The following is a 23,537-nucleotide window of genomic DNA, read 5'->3' on the forward strand; positions in this document are numbered from 1 at the left end:
GCCAGCATCTCTGTTATCTCTTTGTGGTAGGAGAGAGAGTGTGGGATGTCTCCTGTTCCCCTCCAGGTCACGTCTTGCTGTCCCCAAAAGTTTTTGATGCCCCAGGCCTATGGTGCACACAGTGAGAGCAGTAGCAGGATCCCGAGGGTGTTACAGGCAGTGCAGTTACTGATTTCTATGTTCACGTTCTTCCTTTTTTTATTTTAAAAGTGGGAAGTATCAAACAATAAGCTTTGGTTTAAAAACTAATTAAGATCACCGTTGCTCAAGTGCTACAAAGAAATACAGGGTAAAGCGATGTAATGATATTTGCCCTCTTCCCTGCTTAGAAACCCCACCAGGAACCAACTGTTCACCATTGTTGGTGTGCATCAACCTTTACTCTGTTATGAGTAGCCTTCTATTAGAGAAACGCATCGTACTTTCCCTTTTGCTAATACAGAGAGCATGCTATCACAAAGCCTTTACAGGTCAGGATCTGAAACCACAGCCTCTGCTCGTTCTGCCCTTTTTTTTTTCTTTTTTTTTTTTTTTAGTTAGGTCCTGCCTGGTGCCATGTGATGAAATGTAGACATTGCGACAGCAGCACTTTTGTACCACAGAGAATGAACCTAGAGGACTAGCTGAGTGTTGGGGGGGGGTTGTGGGTGTGGTTGGTTTTGATTTTGCCTGAATAGGTGTAGTTTGTACTTCTAACACCACGCCAGAACTCAACATGAAATTGCCCGGGTTTATTTCCTTCTTTTATTATGAAAATGCTTTAATGTTTCAATGGAGTTTTTCCATAAGCATCTTTCTTCTCCGGATGTTTCTGACATTAGAGTTCATCTGTGTTGAAGTAGCATTAGTTTAGCTGTTCAAGGTAAGCAATGCTAATAGGCAAGTGTAGCGGTGGTGTGTAAAAGCCAGCATTTACTGAGTAAAGTTGGTGTAATGAGCTTAAGCGTGCTGCCAGTGAACCTGTAAACCATGTGGTCGTGTGCGCTACCCGTGGTTTAGTTCAGGGATTGTGGTGGCTGTGGTGGTGTTACGTGCTCGTGGTGGGGGTATAAACTGCGGTTTGTCACACTCTGACTTGTGCCCTGTGTCAGTTTGAGGACTCAAGGATCCCTGACACTGGTTTCCACTCATGGCTATTGCACAGGTGGTTTTCTTGTTGAACGTCAGTACTACCCTGAGCTACGAGACTGAGAAGTACAAACAAAATCAGTCTGTTCTGCAAAACTCCCGGCCTGATGTCACTTATGGTTACAAGCCCTCGATCAGAAACCATTTTTCTAAAACTCGTGATCACAGGATTGTTATCTTATGTTCCATTCTGTATGTTTCTGTTTCTTTTCAGGGAAGGATCATGTTTGCAGATTTATTGGCTGTGGAAGGAATGAAAAATTTAATTATGTGGTCATGCAGCTTCAGGTGAGTTCTGTGCTTCCCCTCTCCACCCTGTCCCATGGAGATGGCATCACAGGGAAGGATTTACAGTGAGAGAATAAGGCCAAGCACTGGTGTAGAGACTGTTGTAGCTAAAAAGTGGGTGGAATGGGAGACAGTGAGAAGGGGTGATGTTGCTGTGATATCCCTTGGGATAGCTCCAGTTGTCAAGATGCACTAAGATATTTCGTAGCTCTCCTTCTCTAAAATGGCTTTCTCTCAATTTTCTGGGGAAAACACTCGATTCAGAATGCTTGCAGGAGCTACCCACAGTATCGTGCAGCAGTGGCAGCTGTTTGAAATATCTCCTGCTGAGCTCTGTGATGCAGCATTCAAAATACGTGTCTTGTATCAGAGCTCAGAGTACGGTGGGAGCCCGTGGTATCACACCAGCAGCACAGTCTTCTCTGTGAAAAGGAGTGATCTCTGGCTCCCCTGTCTCTACCAAGCTCAGCAGTAGCTTGGCTTCTGCTGTGAAGGTGTTTTCTCCTGTTTGAACGCTGCTGATATTAAGTCAGTATGGGTAAATACTTGGGTAGCTAGCACATGGGGACTGCACTGCTATGCAGCCAGCTACTCCTATCAGTTAGCCAGCTGAAGTCTTACATGAACGTCTACAGAAGCCACAGTAAGAGCAGGAGCTGCAGGGACCTCTGCATGGTTCATGAAATTTCACCAAAACCCGTATATAGTTAGATCTTCAGACCCCAAATATGGTGGTACTGTCACGAAAACAGCTTTCTTTTTCACGAAAGCGCTTTCTTTTACAGCATGCAGTCACAGGCGAAAGAGTTGGAGGGGAACAAGTGGGAAGAGATGGCTGAGTCAAAAACACATGGAAGAAAGGCCTTCAAGGAGAGGGAGATTGTCCCTGGCTCGAGGGGAATACTTTCAAACTAAAGGTGCTTCTTTCTGACACAGTTGCCTCGGAAGCTGGCCTGTTCCAGCGCCTGTCAGAAGAGTTGACAGGGAACTTGTCCTCTCGCAGCTTGTATGATCAGGCGTTTGCTGTGCAAGGCACTGTGTGATTATACAATACAAGCCTACCCTTCCCCTGAAGACCTTCCAGCCCATGTCGTGTTTCTTTATGCGTAACTTGGGCGATAGAACATGCCAAAGGAAAGTGGGAAGGTTGAAGCACTAAGTAATGAGAAGTCAGCTGCTGCATAAACTGGCAGGTTATTTTTAATTGGTGAATGCTGAATGAAGTAAAGTAGACACCAGCAGACCCCAGTACTTCTTTAAAATAAAGTTTTGATTCTTTTGAAGCATAGTTCTATGGCAAGGCAGAAGTATAAAACCAGTAAATTCCTGGTGCTTGGGTTTGCCTTTTAGGCACTGCTGGCATCCTAACTGCTGTTACAGATAGAAAAAACCTTTTGCTCTCTAACCAACCCTGGCTATTGCTGCTGCTGCAGTGTGAGTGTGAATATGATTCTTGAAAGAGCTAATCTGGAGCTCATGGAACAGCAAGGTTTCTAACCCCCCAATCCTGTCCTTAACAAGCCTGATGAAGATGACTATACCTTGGAAAAAACCTCTGCTCAGAATCTCTTACTTTCTAGCCTGTTCTTGACTATGTAGCTGAGCTCATAGAGTAGGCAGAGCTAAAAAGCCTTTCATTATTTGCACATGAAGACTTTGATACTTAAAGCATTAGCTAGTTTTGCGCCATCACTCTTCAGGCTAAAATTCTCCTTCAAGGTCTGCTGAGACATGGTTTATCATGTGTCCCTCTGACTGCTGTATACTGCAATTCTCTCCCTTTCTCTTTAGTCACTGGGACTGAGGTGTCCGCTCTAAGCTCTGCAACTCATTGAATCTGCTGTTTCTTAGACAGCCTGATGGTGTTTATTTGGAAAATAATGCTCATTTTCTGTCTTTTCCTGGAGGCGGTATTGGATATTCACGTGCCTTGGGTTGTTTCTGGAGAGCAGGTGTCTGAGACTGTCTCCCAAATCAGCTAGGAAAAGTTACGGCAGATTTCAGTGTGCGGCTCTGAGAAGAATCTGCCTTTCCCTATTACCATTGGATAAGAGAGTTGGTGTCCAAGGAACCACTTTACAGTGGAAAGAAAGATCTGCTGTCAATTCAGCAACTCGGATCTTTCAGGATAGCGGTGACAAATCTGTGCTGCCTCTAGTAAACTGTCACAGAAATTAAAAAAGATAAGCACTAGAGAAGTAGCTTAGTCTTATTTTGTTCATGCTAAGGAGCAAACCTGGGCCGGTTGCTGTGGCTTGGCTGTATCTGTATTAACTGACCTCTATCGAGTGTGGTTGTTTAAGGGACAGAGCCCTGAAGTGAAACACGGGCCAAACCAATTTGAGAAACTAGTCATACATTAAAAGAGCCAGTTGCAGTTGGCCCCTTAAAGTCTGCAAATAACTTGAGAACTGGAAATGGGTGGATGAATAGATGGCATTTCATTGGTTCGGAGAACAATCTGTGTTTTCTTGTCAAATGTTTGAAATCTTTTTTAGATCTTCTGTTGTGAATTTTGTTTGAATACATCTGGACTTGTATTATAAGCATGTATGTCTTTGCAGAAGCAGAATCAAGAGATTCTACAGTATAGTGATAATCAGCATGTCCCTATAACTTTTGTTCTTGATGCATGTTCTCTGAAACAGTGGACTCTTATTCCTAATGTTTTTGATCCGTTGATAAATGCATCAGTTCTGTGGATTAGAGGGGTACTCTGCCATAGAATATACTCATTTTAACACCTTCTTTCTCTTTACAAATCTAAAGAGGTATAGACAAAACTGAGATGACAGAAATCAAAGAATACTGTGATTTGTCTGGTGTTTAGTCTGTCCTTTTTTTTTTTTTTGCTAAATAGTCTTTATTTTCATGCACAGCTAGTAGACTGTTTTCTCCCCAGAAATTTAATTAACTGGAGGTAAATTACCAATTTTTTTTAATACGTATTTTTTAAGCCAGTGGAAAAATCCTCCTCTCCTGATTTTGGGTATGATTCTCTTGATAGACACCTTTCCCGATTGTGGTGTTGCCACAACAATGCTGACTTGAGCTTGAGCCAGACACTTGTATGCTAGGGAGTTTCTGATGAAACTGCTTCTATGAGCTGTAACAGATAGTGGCTTCGTGACCTGCTTATCATATTTGTACTGCTTTAATCTTTAGATGGCCCAGAGAACAGACAAAGGTTGTTCTTAAATCACCTTCTATATAGTCTGGGTTTAACAGTAGGGAGATGCTGGGCTCATACAGTCTGAGGCACTGCAGTCCATGCCATGCCTATTTCCCAAATAGGACATCAGCTGACTTCCCAAGATAATGGTCTGGTATCTTCTTATCAGCAAATACATCACTTAAAAGGAGGTATTGGAAGATCATATACAAGAAATAAAGGAGGCATAAGATGAGCACCTGTCTGATTAGCATTTCTGAACTTGCAGCTGTGAAATGCTATGCTTTAGTGTGATGGTTTAAGTGTTTTATTGATTATTTCAGGGGCGAAATCTTGCAGATCTCAGAAGGAGTCAGCCTCGAGGGACTTTCACGCTGAGCACAACGCTGCGATTAGGCAAACAGATTCTGGAATCAATAGAAGCCATTCACTCTGTGGGATTCCTGCATCGTGACATCAAGCCTGTATGTTGTTTTGGAAATTTTCCTTTTGGTCGTATGTCTGTCTGTTCTGCTTGGGTCAATAAAGACAGTCTGAATATAGGCAGGTCTCAGTGGAGGCATTTAGGCCTCCTTGCACGCTCCCACTGTCCAACACATTGTCTATTTTGTATGAGTACAGAATAGTAATATAGTATTGTCATTCCTTTAAGCGCATAGCAAACTAGTTTTTATCAGCAGAGGCTGCTTCATGGTGGGTTAGTAAGTGTCAGTCAGACTTGTACCAGTCAAGATCACATGACGAAGCAATCTAATTTTGAACAATCATTTGGAGTCCAACCAATTATTACTATAAAAGGGGTTCAGAAAGGATGTCTTGCTCTATGACCCATCACTTGAATAAATGCTATTTCATGTATTTGACTTAGCTAAATAGTCCTCTTAATCTTTTCTTAGCAATTGCCAAAAAAATTGGAGCACAGTTTCCAGTGTCGGAAACACTGTCACGATGTTGGTCATCTGCTTAGGTGAGGCATCAATCACTAATGTGACTGCCCAGAAATCCTTTAGCAGCCATCCATTATGGTAAAGGATATAACTTTAAGATGGGGGTTAAAAAAGAGCTGCTCCATTCGCTTGTTGTCAGTTTATTTACTAAGAACCAAACCCAGTGGTTTTTAGATGTCCGAACGTTCAAATAAATTTAGGTAATGCAATACAGCGCATGGAGATTCTGGGAGTTAGGGCAGAATAATGCATGCTAGTAGCTGAATCACAAACAGAAGCGTTTGTCTGCAATAACTCCAGCCTGTTATGCAAGTGGTGGAGCTCTAACTGCAGAGCTAGTGGTGTTAAATGTAGCTCTTTCTCATAGCAGCTGAAATTTAGCAAAGATAATGTGAATTTTAGTTATTTTGAGACTCCACAGTCACTTATCTGCAAAGTGAACTTCTTAACACGGCAGTGATTCTCTAATCATGATGTTTAAGATGTATCTTAAAATTCTTCTCTTTGACTTATGTTTCCACCAGAGGCATATGGGGCTATATGATAAAGTTTTGTTAACAAATGCACTCTTACCCAAGTTGCCAGTATCAAACTGATTTTTTTTTCTTTCTTTCTTTCTCTAGTCCAATTTTGCCATGGGCCGCTTACCTTCAACATATAGGAAGTGCTACATGTTAGACTTTGGTCTGGCCCGTCAGTATACCAACACTACTGGTGAAGTCCGGCCAGTAAGTAAATTTTAAGTAATTTTTTTTCCACTTCTGCAACTGCTTAGGCATGGAAAGATTTTGTGATTTTGTTTGTTTTGTGGTTGTTATGCTTGGTCATTATATTGGACTGCATTTTCTGCAAGGTGAGAAGCAGCAGGTGACTTCAGCTGAGTTGGGATTCTAAGAAGGAATGCTTGCTTTTGTCTTACAAGGTGTGTGGCTTTTTTTTTTTTCTTTTTTTTTTTTTTTTTCCGTTAGGATAATTATGTTTTACACAGGCTTGGAATACTTACTGAGTACCTTATGGCCAAGCAAACAGGGTGAGGCCAGTGCTGGCCATGGAAGTTCTGTAGTCCCAGAGGACTGGTCTAGTTCAGTTCTCTGCGATCTGAGGAACCGGGTCGGTGTGTTCCTAAAGCTTTTTATGAAAAAAATGCTAAAAGTTAGAGGCTGACCTGATCTCTGAAGCTGAGCTTACTGTGAACTGCAACCTGTAACGCTGTTTTCACCCTTGCCTGTTTTGTGTATATTGCCCTCTGTCCAGATTTCTTAGCAGGACTATTACAGCGTGCCTGCTTGAGGGGAGGTAAGGGCAGGGGGCATAACTTGCGCCATGTGATATGTGCATTATCTTCAGTCCTTTTACCAGCACTGTGTTATCTGGGGTCACTCATAAGGATGCAGTACGCTTCAGATGCTCTAGGTATCAGTCAGAGCATTCCTAGTTTTATTTCGGAACACAGCGCCAGCAGGGAGGGCTCAAGACAATCCCTCTGTTTATCATCCTAGGCTTATACCTTTTGGTTTGCACATCTCTTCCATCTGCAAGATAATTGTTGACAGTGTGAGAGCTAAATTCAGAGACTCTGTAGTGCAGGATATGGTTGGGGATTGGGAATAAAGCAAAGATCAGTGAGTGGATTTTGTGTCTTTAGCAGATAAACAGAGCTGGGGGATTTTTCTTCTATTTTTTCTTCTTTTTTTAGAAGTCTTTTCAGTTGGACATTGTAAGCCTTTTCTTATTAGCTGTAGATGGGAGCAGCCCTGAAGGTTGTGTGTCTGCATCTTATTCTTAAAAAGACACACACTAGGTACTACTGGTCTTCCTCGTCAATGCCGTTTGGTTTGGGGATAACCCTTCTCCATATTGCTGTTTCCAAAATGCAGCCCCACTCCTTTCCTCTTTCTGCAGTCAGAATTCAAGCCCATTAGGGATTGAAACTGGCATTTGGTTTTCTGCAAAATTTCTTCATTGCTTCAGTGAAGCAGCTATGTTTCATGGCTGTATTTCAAGTCCCATTGTTTGAATACTCTTCTTTCTTTACAATTAAAGAAGCTAATTTTTCCAGATGTCTATTCTTTTGGATCCTGTCTTTTCTTCCTTTCTCCCACTAATTTAAAATTACTTTGCTTTTATTTTGCTACATCCATAGAGAATACTCCCAGGCCCTGTTTTTGGAAACAGCACCACATCCAGCCTTGACGTTTTTTAGAGCAAAAGATTCTTCAGCTGTGTCTCGCAAGTTGTGTCCTGCTTGGGTTGGTATGGGTGAGGTGGGGCTTTGTTAGGACGCGAGACTCTGAGAAAGCCGGTCTTAACTCTGATCGTTCTGGTGGTTGGCTGCTTGCTTGTCACAGATGGGTCTTTTAGAAGGACTAATGACACATAATCTTTTCCTGAAAAAAGACATGGGAATCCCCAGAAGGGTGGGAGTATGCTCTGCTGAAAGTGGTAAAAGGTCTTGGTTTGTTTGGGATGTCGGGTAAAGTCTCATATACCTAATGTACCTATTCTGCCATGCCACACTTCAGGTGGTAAGGCTTTTTGACAACAATGATACAATAAAAAAATACATATTTACTTGAATCCCTTTTAACATTCTGTTATAGTCACCAGGCTGTTCGATCCTTTTGTGTCCCTGCTGCCTGATACCACTGTTGAGTCCCACTTACTGGACTGAGACATTTGCCTAGAGAAGCATGGTGTCACTGGTGCCCAAATAATGCACTGAGGATTAGGAAGGAGATGGGGGTAAAGGGCAGTATGACGAAAAGTGAAATGAGATTTTTTTGTGTTTTTTTCTTTTTTTTTAATTAAGAACTCTATCTTTTATTTCACCAAATTATTTCAAGCCAGTAAGGTAGACTCTTCTTCCTCCATTCTCTTTCAGTGCCTTTATCCATGAAGAATACAATTCCCAAATTTATAACACGATCATCTTGAACCTAGGTTTTTTTGTGATTTGGTTCTGAGGTACAATACACAAGATAGGTAGGGGAAGGAGCTCGCTTCTTCTGGAAGCATGTCTGAATTTTGCTGTCAATCGTATTCATTTATTAACAAACATTTTCTGCTCAAGTAGGTTCTGTGCAGTTTCCTACAGTTTCAGAAGCATTGTCATACTTCATGAATAATACCATAAAAAGTATTTGCTGTTTTCACATCCTCTGAAATTCATAACCTCGATCTTGCTTGTCAGCTTTTCAGAAAGACTCTGAATGACTTGCTAGTAATGCAGATAATGGGCCTGGCCTTTAGGATGCTGTGGTTTTATTTTGTTTTTTTGACTTAGCTTTTGCCTTCTTATTTTTGGTCACTTTTCTTGGTTTTTTGAAAACAAGTTTGATTTTGAAAAAGGGAAAAGCCAGTGATTCTGTGGAGCAAAATCCTCTAGAAAGCTGTGTTGGCACTGATTTTATGTATTTACTTTTTATGTGCAATTCACTGATGCCAAAGAGTATGAATTTCTTATATGAAAAGTCAAGGAGTTCCTTAGTAGGCACATAGCATAGACTGTCACTAAAAAGGTCTCATTCTGATTTTCTAGAGGTTGATTAAAGCTTTGAGGCGGGATCATTTCTACTCTCCGTGATCTTCATGGAGCATTAGTTCCTCCATCCTCAGCTGTTACCACTCTGGCTTTCCAGACCCTCTTTCAAGGGTTACCACAGTAGCTTTTACCTAGGGAGCTGTTATTCTGCTAAGCTTCTGATGAGTAGTATGTATTTGGTTTGTATGTATCCTCCTTTTACAGAGGATAGCTAGTTGACAGTTCAACTCGATTGCTCAGCATTTATAAAGTTATGGGCCACTTGGCTTAACGAAATCCAAATTTATTCTGAATCTGAATTTATTCTGTGCTTCTAGGAAAACAAAACTGTTCTACCTTATGTGGGATGCTAATATTAGCAGAAATGCTACTCTTTGGAAAAAAGCTGTTGTTGCACAGATTTGCTTTCATGGGAACAGTCTCGCCCTTCTACCACTTGCCCCTTGCCAGATGTTGCAAAAATCTCCTGGATAACAGTCTGTAGAAACTCATATTGCACTACGAAGACAGAAGATCGTTGGGGCCAGAATGTGTGTAAGGAAGCATCAGTAACAATTTTTCCCTCTGTTTGCAATCAGGGGAACTTGGCTGTTCTCGGCAGTCTCATTACTTGATATTCCTCTGAGGGCTGTAGAAGTCAGTCTTTGGTAGTTACTCCTTCGGACAGGTAGAGCAGATGTACATCAGTCATGTAGCCGTTTGGTGTCCGTTGTGTGTTGGGAACTGCTTAGAGCCTGGCTGAAGGCTGTTACGTTGGCTACTGTCAGCATTTCTGGCATCTGGGTCAGACTGAACATCCTGGCTAGCAGGAGGGACTCTGGCTATTATGATAAACAGGACAGACTGCTAGTGCGAAAGAATTTAATCTTTCCAGAGGGTTTTGTTTTCAAACACTTGTGAGGACAGGGAAATGAAGGAAAAGATGGGCAGCTTGACAAAGCTGCTAGAGGAGATGCTGATTTCTTCACTGCTCCCCCCACCCCTCCAAGCCCCACTTTCTCCTGTTTGAAAGGTTGCAAGTACTGGTTAAGATCTGTGATCTGTATTCAGCAGGGTATGTTTGACCTGGGATTTCCCATTTCTCAAGGGAGCACTGTCAGTGATAATTCACAAAGTATTCCTGGTCCATTACCCTTAGTAAAACATTTTGGTGCCCAATACTTACATATTTACTGAAACAGAGAGTGGAAAAATGACTTAGTCGCAGTAAACAGGGCCATCTCCAGGGCTGTGAGACTCCTGAGGTCCATTTTCCAGGGAATATGTCTTAATTTTGTGCAAAGCTATAAAGCTTCAATGAGAGAGATCGCAATACGACTGCTCCCATTCTGCCTGCGGCTTAAATATACAAAGTTTGTTGTAGTCTGCTGTCAGGTGAGAACGCAGGAACTCCTGTAGGAGAGGAGGTTATTGAACCTGAGGCTTCCAAACTTTGGGTGAATGACCTAATGCTGGAGAGAAGAAACTGTGCTCCTCTTCAGTGTTGTCCTTTTTTTGTAACTCTGAACCTTCATTTCTTGTTTTTCTGGTTCTGCTCAATGCTTACCAGAAAACTCCTGATTGCTTCACCCTGCCGTATTGCCTCTTCAGGCAGAGTTATTCAAGCCCCCTGTGAGTACCAAGGCTTGCAATTGCAAGGCTTCCTTCAGTTGTCTAAAAAGGCTTCCATCTACTTTTTCTTCCTGATCTGGCAGTCAGTAGCAGATGCTTAGCATTACCTTAGCTGTGTTAGTTGGTGCTGATCACTTACTCATCAGTAGTGACTGTCTCCTCATTGCCTGCTCCAAGGAGAGCTTCATACATACAAGCCACTCTTGTGCAAACACACCTCCTTGCCTACCCAGTCCTTCTTTCCACTGATTGCAGCACTCGAGCCGTGCGAGCTGTCCCATCAAGTCTCTGTAATCCCAGTGAGATCATAGTTTTGCAATGGCACATGGACCATTAACTCCTCCTGTTTGTTTCGCGTGTGTAGGTGTTTGTGGACAGGCATCTGAGGTGGGCCACCGGTTGTGCTGCTTTCCCAGGGGAGACATGAGAGCTTCTATCATCCTCACAGCCTTTGTTCTTCCATTTCTCTTCAGGTTATGGTTATTGTACCTGCTTTAAGCCCTCCTCACTAGGGTAGCAAGCCTAGATGCAAAGCCTTTCCAAAGATGCTCTCGCCAAATGGGTCCCTTCTTTCACCAACAGTCCTTTTTCCTTAAAGAGGGACCCATGGTTATAGAAGCCAAAGCCCTGTCTTTGATAGCTAGGTGTTGATTTGCAGGATGCATCCACTTCTACCTAAGTTTTTCCCACTCACTGGCAGGATTTAGGAGGACAGCACCCGGCCCCCTACGCCCCCAAATCAGTAGTCACTCTTAGTATTAAACTTAAGGTCAGCCCTTGAAAAACAGGTGCTTTTGGTGCTCCCATGAATGAGCAGCAAGGGTTAATAGTCAGAGGGCCACACAAACCTTGGCAATCTGTCCTTATCATCCCATATCCAGGCCCCCAACAAGCCACAAAGCTCTTGAGACCTCAAGTCAGGCCAGTAGATGGGGCTTCCATTTCCTGCAGGAAGGAGTCTTCAGTGACCATCACTTACCTTTGCTTCTTGCTAGGAGCGTTTGGTTCAGGCTCAGCTGGCTCCCCTGAGCCAGAACAGGTCTTGTTCCTCCTCACCAGTTCCCAGGTTACTAAATCCAGAGCATCTGGACCAGGAGCCTCCCTTCTGCTGCTAGCTTCCCTCCTTTTGGGAGTCTTCATCTGTTGGTCCTTTGGGCATAACTGCCAGTTGTCCCTTTTTCCTTGCATTGCAGCATTCATGAGTTTCGTTTTCAGAGGCTCTGTGAAGATTTTGTCGATCTCTTGTTCACCCTCCCTGATGCTACACAGTCTGCTCACCACTTTTCCCACCTCACCACAGCTCCTTCACCTAACAACTCCACACCTCAGCCAGAGTAATCTTAGAAATGAGGCCACTGCAGAGGCACCGGGTGCTCTCCGCAGCCCAGTGAGGATGGCCACATCCTCCCTTTGGGGCTTTTTCTGGGTTCAGGTCTCCAATGTGCTAAAGATAGTTGCATCAGCCCGTGCTGGGGACCAAGCCCCGTGGCCCATCATCACCATCGTTGCAGCCTGTCAGGCCCACACTGTCCCAAGCAAAGTTTCTGGGCCCCTTTGCACCCTTGTTTTGCTAATTGCTGTCACAGCTGTTACAGCTGTGTTAGTTGGCTATTTACTGTGCTGCTTACAAATTTCATAAATAGAGGAAAAACTAAATCAACATTTTCATGCTTTTCATGCCAAAGTTTTTGTTAAACATCAACTATCTCGCAGTTAAACTTTGATCTAAAGGAAATTGGGTTCTGAATTTGGCTGATCTTAAAACATTCTTGTCTATGATATGACAGATAATGTAACAGCAGAGGGGAAACTGAAAACGCAAATTTGACCAGGTTGTATCGTAAAGTTCTTGTTGTGTGCAGGTATTTAAGAGTTTGTTGCCTCTTTAACGGACAACTCTAATTGCCACCGCTCAAATGAGAGAGAAGCATTGTCTTTTGCAGTGTAATTTCTTAGAGTGTGAACTTTCTCAGGGACTGACATTTTTGAAAATTCAGTTGTACTATATGGGCTAGGTTGCCTTTGTCTAGATGCACAAATGTTGCAGAGAACACTGTTGGTGATGCACTACTTTCCCTTAGAAAAGCTGTGTAGACTTTTCCTATTTACCTCCCAGCTAGACACATTTCTACTGATTTTGTTCTTCAGGAGACTTTCAAGTATTCATTCTGGTGCATGGGGTCTGAACCAACATTACACCTTTTAAAAATCAGTTTGCGCATGCCAGATTAAACAGAAAGCAAGGGGACTGCATCTGCCCAACTACATGTACCCTACATGTAGGATATCCAGAAGCACCTTCTTTAGGACTGGAGGCAGGTTACCAGAAGAGATGCATCGAGCCAGTGATGCAATTGTTATGGTCCGTATGGAATACGATGATGAAAGCTACAAAACATTTTTTAGTGCCTTTATACAAATCTAGATGAGGTGACAGTTGATGATGTGTAAGATACCACCCATCCAGTTTCAAAGAACGTATTGAACAGTATTCAGAAGACACTAATGACAAACTCTCGTGACGAGGGATCGAAAAGATTGTGATTATAACCTGAGCAAGAAGGTGAATAAAAGTAATTTTATAAAAGTCTGTAAAATACTGTGAAGCCTTGAGAATTGAATGAGAGCACCTCTGTTCTCTTTGGTTACATAGGAGCAAGATACTCAGTGATAAATTTAAACCTATAAAGGGTTGCATTTATTCATGAGGCATCACTTGCTGCCGCAGGTAGTCAGCATGCATTGGGAAGAGTAATACAGCACATGCGTACAGGTCAGAGACTGGTCTAAATAGCAGCGATGGGACAGAGTGTGCTGTGGTAAAGGTAAGGGCCAGCTATAGAAAATAGTGGGGGGGGCTATAAACTGGCAGGTGAAATTGTGTAGATAAAAGGTGATGCTCATGGTGTGTGTTTGGCGGGGAGAACAGTTGTAATTTCACATATATGATAGTGACCTCTGAGCTGACAGGTATCACTGATAAGTAAGACCTTGGTGTTATGGAATAGCTTCATGAAAACATGGGTTTGATACTCAACAGCTTTAAAGAAGGTGCTCAAACATCAGAAGTCATCGGGAAGGGAATACAGGACAAATCAGAGATCACTGTTGTGACCCTTGATGAGATGGGGGTGGCTTTTCAGAGTTCTCATAGCATACCTGAGAGAAAACTAGGCAGATCTGAGGTGGACTGAGCATCTATTGGCCTTGTTCTTCCAAAGAGCCTTTCTCTTTGTGTTGGTCATAGTGTGATGCTAGCAGCAGTTGTGGAATGGGTAAATATAAAATCTGTTTAGAAACATTTAAAAAAATGGAGGTGAAAGAACTGGTGTTTTCTTCCATATCGATTGTCTTCCTGCAGAACATTTGCACTCCATTTTTGCCACGTTGGAGGAGAAAATTGGGAAATACAAGTAGGCTGGGGACAGTGTTGTGTTGGACCAATCTGACCTTTGTCCAGACTACTGATACGTAGGAAGCAGTTTTTCCTTCCCTAAATACCTAAAACAATCCCATTGCCTCATCCAAGGCCACTGTCCTTGTTTTTCAAGCTTACGTTCTGCACCCTCCCACACCCCACAATACCTTTTTATCCATGGGATCTTCCCAGGATTTGTGCTATTCTACAACTTCAGTGGCAAGGAAGCATAGTGTTTTATATGGTTATGCTGATGGGTCAAATACTTTGTTATCAGCGTGAGAGTTTCCATCCAAGTTTCAAGTGGGCAGTAGTTCAAGCCACGTGTTTCTCAGTCATGGAAGGCTTGGAGATCTGCTTAAGGGGAGATGCCTTATGGAGGGTATCTGTTAGTTCAGCTCTAGTTAATAAGTGCTTTCAGATGCAGAGGGTACTTTTTTGAGAAACAAATTGAGTTTTCTCTTTGTGGTTTTGTTTGGGTTTGGTTGGTTTTTCCCTCCCATGAAAACGTCCGTTTTGAGGTGAGTCACAAGACCTTTCATAACAAATTTGATATTACAGCTTGCAGAGACCATTTTAGGGATTTAACTATTATTTCCTCTAGATGCAGTCTTGTGCCATGGTTCAGATAAAGACATGAGCAGTTTTGTTCACTGTGATGTCCTGGTTGTACAACCCACCTTTGCGATGCAGCAGTATAAGCAGTCAGCGTTGATGCACATCTTAGGACAACAGAACTAAACAACTGGGGAGTAAATTGAAAAGTTGGGGTTTTTTAAATTGTGCAAATATCTTCTATAGAAAGTGTACAAGTTAAAATTTTTATCTTGCATTAATTTTTATAGCAGAGAGCTGGACTAGCAGAACGTGTTTGATACAGAGAACTAAGGCTGAGAAGAAAATTTGAACTTGGAGGGGAAAATAAACATGAACGCTGTTATACAGATAATATGATGAACAGCATATGCTTGTATAGTGGAGGTGTTCTGAGTTATGAAGGTCTTCTGTGCTAATGTAGGTCAGGGTTTGGACAATAACTCCTTGATCATTACTGGTCTTTGTTCAGGTCTGCTAGTTTTGTAACTAGCGTGCAATGCAGAAAGCATTATACTTTTTCTCTGCCTGTGACACCCTGCCTTCAGAAACATATTCCCTGTGGCTCCACAAATATTAATTGAAAGTGGTTAAGGGTTTAGCAGCTTGGTCTTAATTATTTATTTGAAAATAGAGGAGAGGCTGTGTTTTTCCTGGAATCTCTCTCCCGTTGCAGGATCTGGGCCGTTATGCTCAGCAAGCATTTTTTTAGCTTAGTCAGCTGCAGCCCATTGATTACATCTCGATCTCCTCGTGGCTCAGACTGCACTGCAGTAGTTTGCAGTGCCTTGCTGTAGATACTGTACATGTGCGAGGGCGGCTCTGTGAGTCAGTGGGCAGAAAGAAGATGTTGTAGGCAGGACAGTGCATAGCCTGTTCAGACGAGCATGATGAAGGCTGCAGAAATTTGTCAGCTAATTGAGAAAAAGGTATTTATTTTCCAAATGTTTGTGCATAGTATTAAAAATAAACTTTGCTGCAGTGAACAAGGCATTAGAAGAGGAGAGTATGGTATGTTTTTCTACTAAATAGTTCTCCCCCCACTGGAAAATGAGCTATAACACAAAGGATATTAAATCCTACCTCGTAAGAGCCCCAAATAATCAAACGTAGAAGCCCAGTAGCTTTTATACTTACTTTGTGCTTGAAATATATGTAAAGCAGTAATGTTATGTAGGAGATGAACATTTTGCAGTAGAATAAACAGATTTGTGGACCTGCGGTACTCGGAGTACTATATTAGCTTAGGAAGGGTTATGATTTTTGTCTCGAACTTTGTATTGTAAAAAGGTAATTGGAGAAAAGGCTGAAAGCACAGCATAGTCACATTGGTTCACAGAGAGATGGGGAAAAGAAAAAAACGGACCTATGTCTTTAAAAATATTGCACATTTAATATATTATAGAAATGCCATTTCTCTGAGTATGGGTTAGTTATAAAACAGATCATCGTGAAAATTATGTAAAGGTTCTCATTGCTACTTTCACTGTTGGAGTAGCAAATTTGGACTTGAGAAGCGAGTTCACATTCTGATTTAAAACATTACAACTACTGAAAGCCAGTGCAATTGAAATTAATGTATTAAAAGCAGACTAGCTGGTGGATCTGAAAATCTATTAGCAAGCAGGGACTCTTGTATCTTGTTGTAACTAGCTGTTTCTCTGCTTTCCTCCCCTGCAAGCCCTGGTTCAGTGAGGGTGACCTCAGATCGTCTACATCAGGTTGTCGGTGGTTTTCTTTTGTGTAGCAGCGCTCTGGTTAGAGGTCTTGTGCTACAGGGGTGAGGGAAAAGGAAGGACAACTCAGGTTCAAATCCCATATATGCCTGCAGGGAACTGAGATCCCATTTTCCATTTCCGAGCGCCTTTACTGCCGAGCTGCAGGGGGGATACAGTATGTCCAAATGTGTCATTCCTTCCAGTCGATGCTGTTCCACTTGAAGCTCTGATTATTCTTCCCACTGGACTACAGAGAGGGAACAGGAAACTATTACTGTGTCTGGTGGTGAGGGAACAGGGGCTTCACTCCCCGGGCAAGTGAATGTTGAGTTGGATTGCAGGTCAAGTCTCCCCTCCATCAGGTAAGTGCATTTGCTGCCAGGTTACAGAGTGCCTGTCATACACTTTCTCTCTCTTGGTAATAAATATTCAATTATTCTGTGCAAAAGGGATCCTTTCCAACATGGTTGTTCTTTGACTTGCATCTCAAAGCACCCTGTGGCTTAGGGGTGAGGGTGTAGTCTGGAAGGAGGGAGGTATGGTTTTCATGTCTGTGCAAGGGGTGGAGAGGTTGGAACTTAGCTCTGCTGCATCTCAGTGATTGCCACGACTGTCTTTTGTCGTCTTCTTTTTTGGTAGAAAAGGACTGTCTTCTCCCTCTGACCCCAGGAAAGCATTATGAGCTGCAAATCCCAAATGAGATGTGACTAATGCTCTCCAAAATATTGCCATTTCAGTGGTTCCCCTGCTCTGTGTTACAGTGCATGAAAAACTTGTCTTTCTTACTAAGCGCTCCCTATGTTTTCCATGGGGATATTCTGTGCTACTTGTTTCCCAATGGGACCATGCATGTAAGAAACAAGCGCAGCTCTGAGGCCAAAATTCTCTTGATAAAAATCGAATGATAATTGAAAAATAGGATTACAGCTGAAATACGCTTTTGATTTAAAAATGCTCATTCTTAGCCCTGTTTCTAATGTGAGAAAGGCATCCTCATCTAGAGCACGTATTCTGGCACAGGAACCACGCAATGAGATGGTTGGTGCATGCTATTTAGAAAGACAAAATGATTACCCTGGACTTTTCTGATGTTAAAATCCATTGGAAATCTTGAGTTCTCCGAAAGTAAAGAAGGAAAGATGGCATTTTAACTCACCTCCTTCAGGTCTTTTGCTTTGGAAGGAATAGTGGGAGACTGCTAAGTAACTTTCTCAAAACTAAATTTCACGCACAGTCTACGGAATTCTTAGAACTTGCGCATTTTTAGGGAAGAGGAATACTGAGACTCGAATAATAAACTCCATTGGGTTCATTGCTTTTTATTAGTTGATTTCTGTTGGAATAAGTATCTCTCAGCCGAGGTCTTTTCCTCAGTTTACTGAATTGAGTTTTAAGGTTATGCAATAGAATAACCTTCAATCAGGGTGGCCCTCACGTTTCTATACTGTGTGATTGACATCTTAAGATACAGTGACTGCGCACGTGGCCGAAAAGCAGCACTGACTTTCATTCTGCTCTCTTTCAAACCACCATTCTGCATCCCACCAGACAGCAGAGACCCCGCTATTTCTAGTTGGAGCCCTACGGCAGTCACCAGGGAAGGGGAAGATGCCTGAAGCTGGCAGCTGTGAAGCCTGTAAAGTTGGAAAGCCAGTGATTGTATAGAGATTGTGAGAAGGCAAGGTGGTGGTTGCAGAAAAAAACAAATATTTTGGGTGGAAACCCAAGGGGGACATCTCTGTTCGTTTTTAGAAACTTATGCGCTAACGTTAGAACTTGCTCCCCTTGTTGGTTCTTAGATCAGTTTGACTGGGGGAGGAAGGGAGGTGTAGGTATCAGATCATGTTAGGAAGGAAAATCACAGTAGAACCGTACAACTGACCTGTGGTTGGGCTGTATGCATCTCTGCTCTCAGCTTTTTTTTTATACTATTAGGTGTGATACGTGAGCAGGGCAAAGTTAGTCTCTAGAGGGACCCCTCTCACCACTTTACATAGCACTCAGAAACCACACAGGCTCACTCAACACTTTGTGTCTAAATGAAACTAAATACAGCATGAGCCAACAGCCCTGGGAAGGATGCTGGGAGATGGCAACAGCTAAACAAGAGACCCAGGTTTCTGGAGGGATACAATATTGAATTGTTTTTTGATTCATTTCTGTTTAATTTTTTTCTCATTTTGTTGTTTTTTATCATGTTTTTCTTTGGGTTTCTCTCTGTTTTACAGTTCTTTTGGGCTCTTCTTTTGAGGCTGTGTTTGATGCGTTGGCTTCCCATCCGCTGCTCGTAACCATCTCTGCTATGAGTTGTGAGTGAGCCATCACCATGCTTCTGGGTTTTCATTTTGTTTTGTGCTTTTGTTATATATGGAAGTCCGAATTACACCTGGTTTTCTTTTTTCCCTCATGATATGTTTGTTTTTCAGCAGGATCGTGACAGCTACCTAAATATGATGCAGAGGCCTAGAACACTTGGGATTCTGCCTGAGGGGCTGGCAGACATTTGGGTGGTGCCAGAGACTGTGATTTTGTCACTTCTGTGGTTTCAGAGGCAAGGGGAGGGGAGTTCTCTTATCTTACATTTTTGGCTCCAGCTTCCTCTATTCATTTCTGACTCCCCACTGGGATAAAATATGCTGCTGTCATTAATGATTCTACAAAGTGCTGCTGTTTAAATTAGCAAGTCAAAACGCATTTAAGAGGTGCAGAATTTGTCTCCACAGAAGAGGTGGAGATGCATATTCCTGCGTCTCCCCTATGAGCCTAACTAACGGAAGCAGGAGATCCCTAGAAGTCACCGAAATACTTCCTTTTAGTTCAGTTAAAGCATCCTTTCACTTTTCCTTCTTATCACAACTTTTCCAACAAGTCATTTCAATTCAAGATATATCTCCAAGTGCTTCCCATGATCTGTGGCATTTCCTCTCTCCCCTTACCACCTTCTCTTCGATCTGTGCTAACTTTCTTTTCATTTTCTTACTGCTGGAAATCCTTTTCCTGTTTCCAGGAGAGGTGGGTTAATGATCCTAGATGACAGCAGGCCTGCCAGGGGCAAAGGTGGTGGATCTCCTGAGGTGTTTGCACAGGCTTCCAGAAAGTTGGGGAGGAACCAGTGGTCATGTTTCCCACAAGTACCACAGGCATAAAAAACGGCAGGAGGAAAGTACTGACATCCAAATACAAGGTTTCAGGAAGGAAGATGAAAACTGGGACGTTCAAAATACCAGCCTAGGGACCAGTGAGGCAAGAGGAAAAATTTTAATCTCTGTGTATGAACGTGGTGTAAGGAGCAGGGATTCAGCTTAATGAGGTAATAGGAGCACTCCTGGAGTAGAGGGAGCGTATACAGGAAAGACAGATTTCATGTGAAGCATAAGGGAGACACTGTTGACACTTAAAATACAAATGATCATGAGTGTTTGAACTGAAGAATGATGAAAAGCTGATGGGTGCAAAAGAGCACAGTTTGGAACAATGCATCCACTTCATACAGGATTTTGTTACCTAAATCTGTCTTTGTGAAGTAGTGTACATTGCTAATACATTAAAAGGAACGCAGAGTATAATTTTTGCTCTGTGGTAGCAATCTAAAACATTCTCCCAAGCTAAAAGTCATTTTAAACCAGGTTCTAACACAACGCAATATACTTCATATCTCTGTCATCTCCCTGACAGCTCTGTGTAATAAGTTACTTTAGCTTTGTGCTAGACACAATCTGAATGCAGGATGAGATATACTTTAGCCTGAGTAAGATTTTTGGTAGTAATACTGATGTAGAAAAATTTAAAAATAAATCATGTATAGTTTAAAATTGTATTTCAGCCTGCTAGCTTATTGCCTTCTTATAATTCGGGGGATTCAAACCAGTTGGGTTATATATGATTCCAGAGTTTGAAGCTCCTAACTGTTAAAATTTCAGTTCTGTTTCAAATGTGGACCGGTCTGGACAGCAAGGATGCTTTATCCAAGCTCTTTTCCACTGCTGGGCAATGCAGTGGTGGTATGAAATTTGTTCACTGGAAGAAATGAGGAGTGTAAAGAAATCATCTGGAAAATTGATGAATTCAGAAGAAAAGTCAATAACAGTTGGGTGTACAGCATGTGCTACAATAAATGCTCAGGCAGGAGCTGCTTGTTTGGATGAAAAACAAGGTATCTCCACAGCCATGGAAATATTTGATGGCAGTGATTAGTGATGCAGTCAAAAGGCTTGACTAATTGCCTTGTGACTGGCAGGGCAGTCAAATAAGGTTAAAAGAGGTGAAACCTTTATGAGAAAAAGATGCTGTTAACACAGTTAGCATCTGCCTATTTTGGTCAAATCTCTCAACGTCCTGTCAAAACAATTGCAGAGTCTTGCTCAGTTGCAGTGCACTCCCTTCGCTGAGGTACCACACGAGAGAGGACTGGAGCGGGAGCCCTTTGGGTTCAGCTGCCGGACTGGCGTGGTTGTTGGCTGTGGGACAGATGCACAGTTAAAAGATGGCTGGGCTTTTGGTTTGCTTCTGAAAGAGGAGGGGAATACATTTGCAAACTGCCTAGAGTTATTTTCAGAATAGATGCAATTAAAGACTGCAAAGATAGCCTGTCTGCCAGAAATAGTAAGTATTGATCTAAAAAGATTTTCAGAGACATTGCCAACCATACTGAAACCAGCACATGCGGTATACTTGGTTCAGTACATACACAGTTGATAACTGAAGACTTTGAAGTAGGGAAAGACATGAAAGACGAACACCCATGGACTGCAAACAGTGAACGATATTTGTTCTGAAAACGTTACGGGTTGCACACTGGAATTGTTCGCAATACGCTCTTATTTTATGGCTCATGAAAAGTATCCAAACACACTAGCTTCCACTCATGATGGAAAAGCGGAATGTCCTCTTGCTTTTGAATATGTAGAGGACATTTATGGTGATGGCTGATTCCAACAGATGTATTCCAGTGGCCAGTATTCTGCTTTTCAGGAACTCAAGTCACTGAGTTCACTGGAATTCTGAAAAACACTTTGCAATCATTTGTCAGTGGAAATCCTAAATGTATGTTCCGGGAGGAATGAAGTACATGATCACGAATATAATATCTCGACTATTACCTGCTGCTAAATAAGTAGCTTACAGCTCAGGCTGGTGTCCTGCAAGATTAAATGCTGCTTAAAGTGCATGGGATATGCATAGAGGTTCTCCTTGAGGAGTATTTGATTAACATAAAGGAGTCATAAGATAGACTTGTAGCTTTTTTTGCTTGGAGTCACTATAACTTAAGAGCTGCATTATGCACCATTCAGGTCTGTGTTAGTGGCCCAGTGTTGGTGAATTTGTTTAAAAAACATTTGAAGTTTTATTCTTTCTGAGAGTATTGAAACTCAGAGCAACTTCCCTGTACCCAAAAAGAAGCAACTGAATTGTACGTATTTAAACTGACAGAAGGGTGCCCTGGAATAAAAGTGCAGAGTTTTAGGCTTAGTTCTGAAAGTGTAGGCAGAGCTGAAGGAACAACATGAATCAACTGACCTAAGTGGGACAAGTTACCAAATTAGAGTTGTTATTAATGCGATCAAATTTCTGCAAGAGTAGTAGTTCTTTGCCCAAGCTTAGCCTTATGATGGAAGGTGTCTGGACCTGAACCGGGTTTTGCCACGTGAATTTTGAAAGTACTGCTGTTAACTCTGGTGCTTCTAGCTAAGCTGAAAGGATTTGGTGGATGTCGTTATTTAAATGCAGTTTTTTCAGAACAATGAAATCCTCAGTAAGTGAACTCGCCTGGTCTGATGTTCTTGTGGAGGCAGCAGTGGAAGGAGTTGAAAGTGTTGCTCAGCCCCCAGAACAGAGAAAGCCACCAGCTTGGAGGAATAGTCATGGGAGGACTGCCTTCTGCCCAAGGCCACTAGATCAAGCCTCCAATTCCCAAGGACACAAAGAACAAGAGAATCAGAGAAAGAGAAAATAAATGTACATGGTTTAGTATATACTGGGAAGAATCTGGAAAAAAAGGCAAGAACTCTGAAACTCAGAAGTTCTTAATTAATTTAAGTCTTACAGAGGATGTTGACAATCAGTGTCAGCAAACGCATATGGTCACCTGCCGTGTGTCAGAGTAGGGGATCCCCGTTCTTGTCCTGACCAGGCTGCACTCAAGCTTTGCTTAGCTCATGTTACTCATGACTCAGTTTTGCACTTGCACTTCTTTACTAGCTTTTCCCTTGACCTGGAGTTTAAAAAGGAAAATATGATCTTGGATAATGTTCTTAGCTCTATGCCTAGACTATTACTATTCTAACCTGTCACTGTAACTACCTTGCCCTCTCCGTAAAATAAGCTTTTCTAGAAATGCAGAGTTGGAGAATGCTGTCTGTTTAGCTGGCTGCTAGAGCAGATGAAGGCAGTAAGAGCTTTGTATCCCTTGGGTACATATGGAATAACAGTATAGACAAGAGGTTCTCAGGAGTTAGCTGCATAGGGGATTTAGTAATCTGCTCTGTCTCTGATATTTTCTGTTGTCTCCCTTCAGCCTCGCAATGTTGCTGGTTTTCGAGGAACGGTCCGCTACGCTTCGGTGAATGCACACAAAAACCGAGTGAGTATTTTTGTGTTGTAAGGAGTTAACAGCAAGGTTATTTCTCCTCAGAAGCCTGTTTTCAGGAGCAGAGAAGTCAGAGGCGTGGGTTCTGGTTTGTTACCTACAGAAGTTAGTATGTCAAATGAATTCCATTAGGTAGTCAAGGCTGTTGGCCGTAAAATCAAAATTGTGATTCAGTTATTGGATCCTCTCTAGTTGGCAGCCTTAATAATTGTAATTGTTGCATTTTAAGGGAAAAAAACCCCACACTAAAGTGAAAATCAGCTAAGTGCCAGCCTGCTTGCTGCTAGTTTCTAGAAGCACTTGGCTGTGAATTACCAAATGCCGAGTCCCCAAATCCATTCTCCATCTGGAATTTTTAATATTAACATCATGCTGTCAGGTGAAGAGCCACCTAGTGAAGGCTAGGTTTATTTTTCCCTGAAAAGAGCCACTATTTACGTAGTGTCTGGCCTGTTTCATTCTAAAGACTTCCAGAAGTCTCATCCAACATTCTTCTCAAAACACTCGTTCGTCCTATTTCAGTAACATTCCTGG

The 23,537-nt window shown here is 42.2% G+C and overlaps 1 protein-coding gene across 4 annotated transcripts in view; it reads left to right on the forward strand.

Annotated features, from left to right (window-relative positions):
* The window catches only part of TTBK1 (tau tubulin kinase 1), a 121,909-nt gene that overhangs the window by 39,597 nt on the left and 58,775 nt on the right, over nucleotides 1-23,537 (forward strand). For 2 of the 4 annotated variants that reach the window (XM_049833559.1, XM_049833560.1), the window contains exons 4-7: nucleotides 1,343-1,416; nucleotides 4,912-5,052; nucleotides 6,159-6,263; nucleotides 22,932-22,997. In XM_049833559.1, coding sequence (XP_049689516.1) covers nucleotides 1,343-1,416; nucleotides 4,912-5,052; nucleotides 6,159-6,263; nucleotides 22,932-22,997 — 386 coding nt within the window. Of the gene's footprint in view, nucleotides 1-1,342; nucleotides 1,417-2,229; nucleotides 2,334-4,911; nucleotides 5,053-6,158; nucleotides 6,264-15,596; nucleotides 15,629-16,620; nucleotides 16,780-22,931; nucleotides 22,998-23,537 lie in introns of those variants that run through there. The other 2 variants (XM_049833561.1, XM_049833562.1) reach the window with 2 other exon arrangements.

The sequence above is a fragment of the Accipiter gentilis genome, chromosome 30 (genome assembly GCF_929443795.1).
Source record: "Accipiter gentilis chromosome 30, bAccGen1.1, whole genome shotgun sequence".
NCBI lineage: Eukaryota > Metazoa > Chordata > Aves > Accipitriformes > Accipitridae > Astur > Astur gentilis.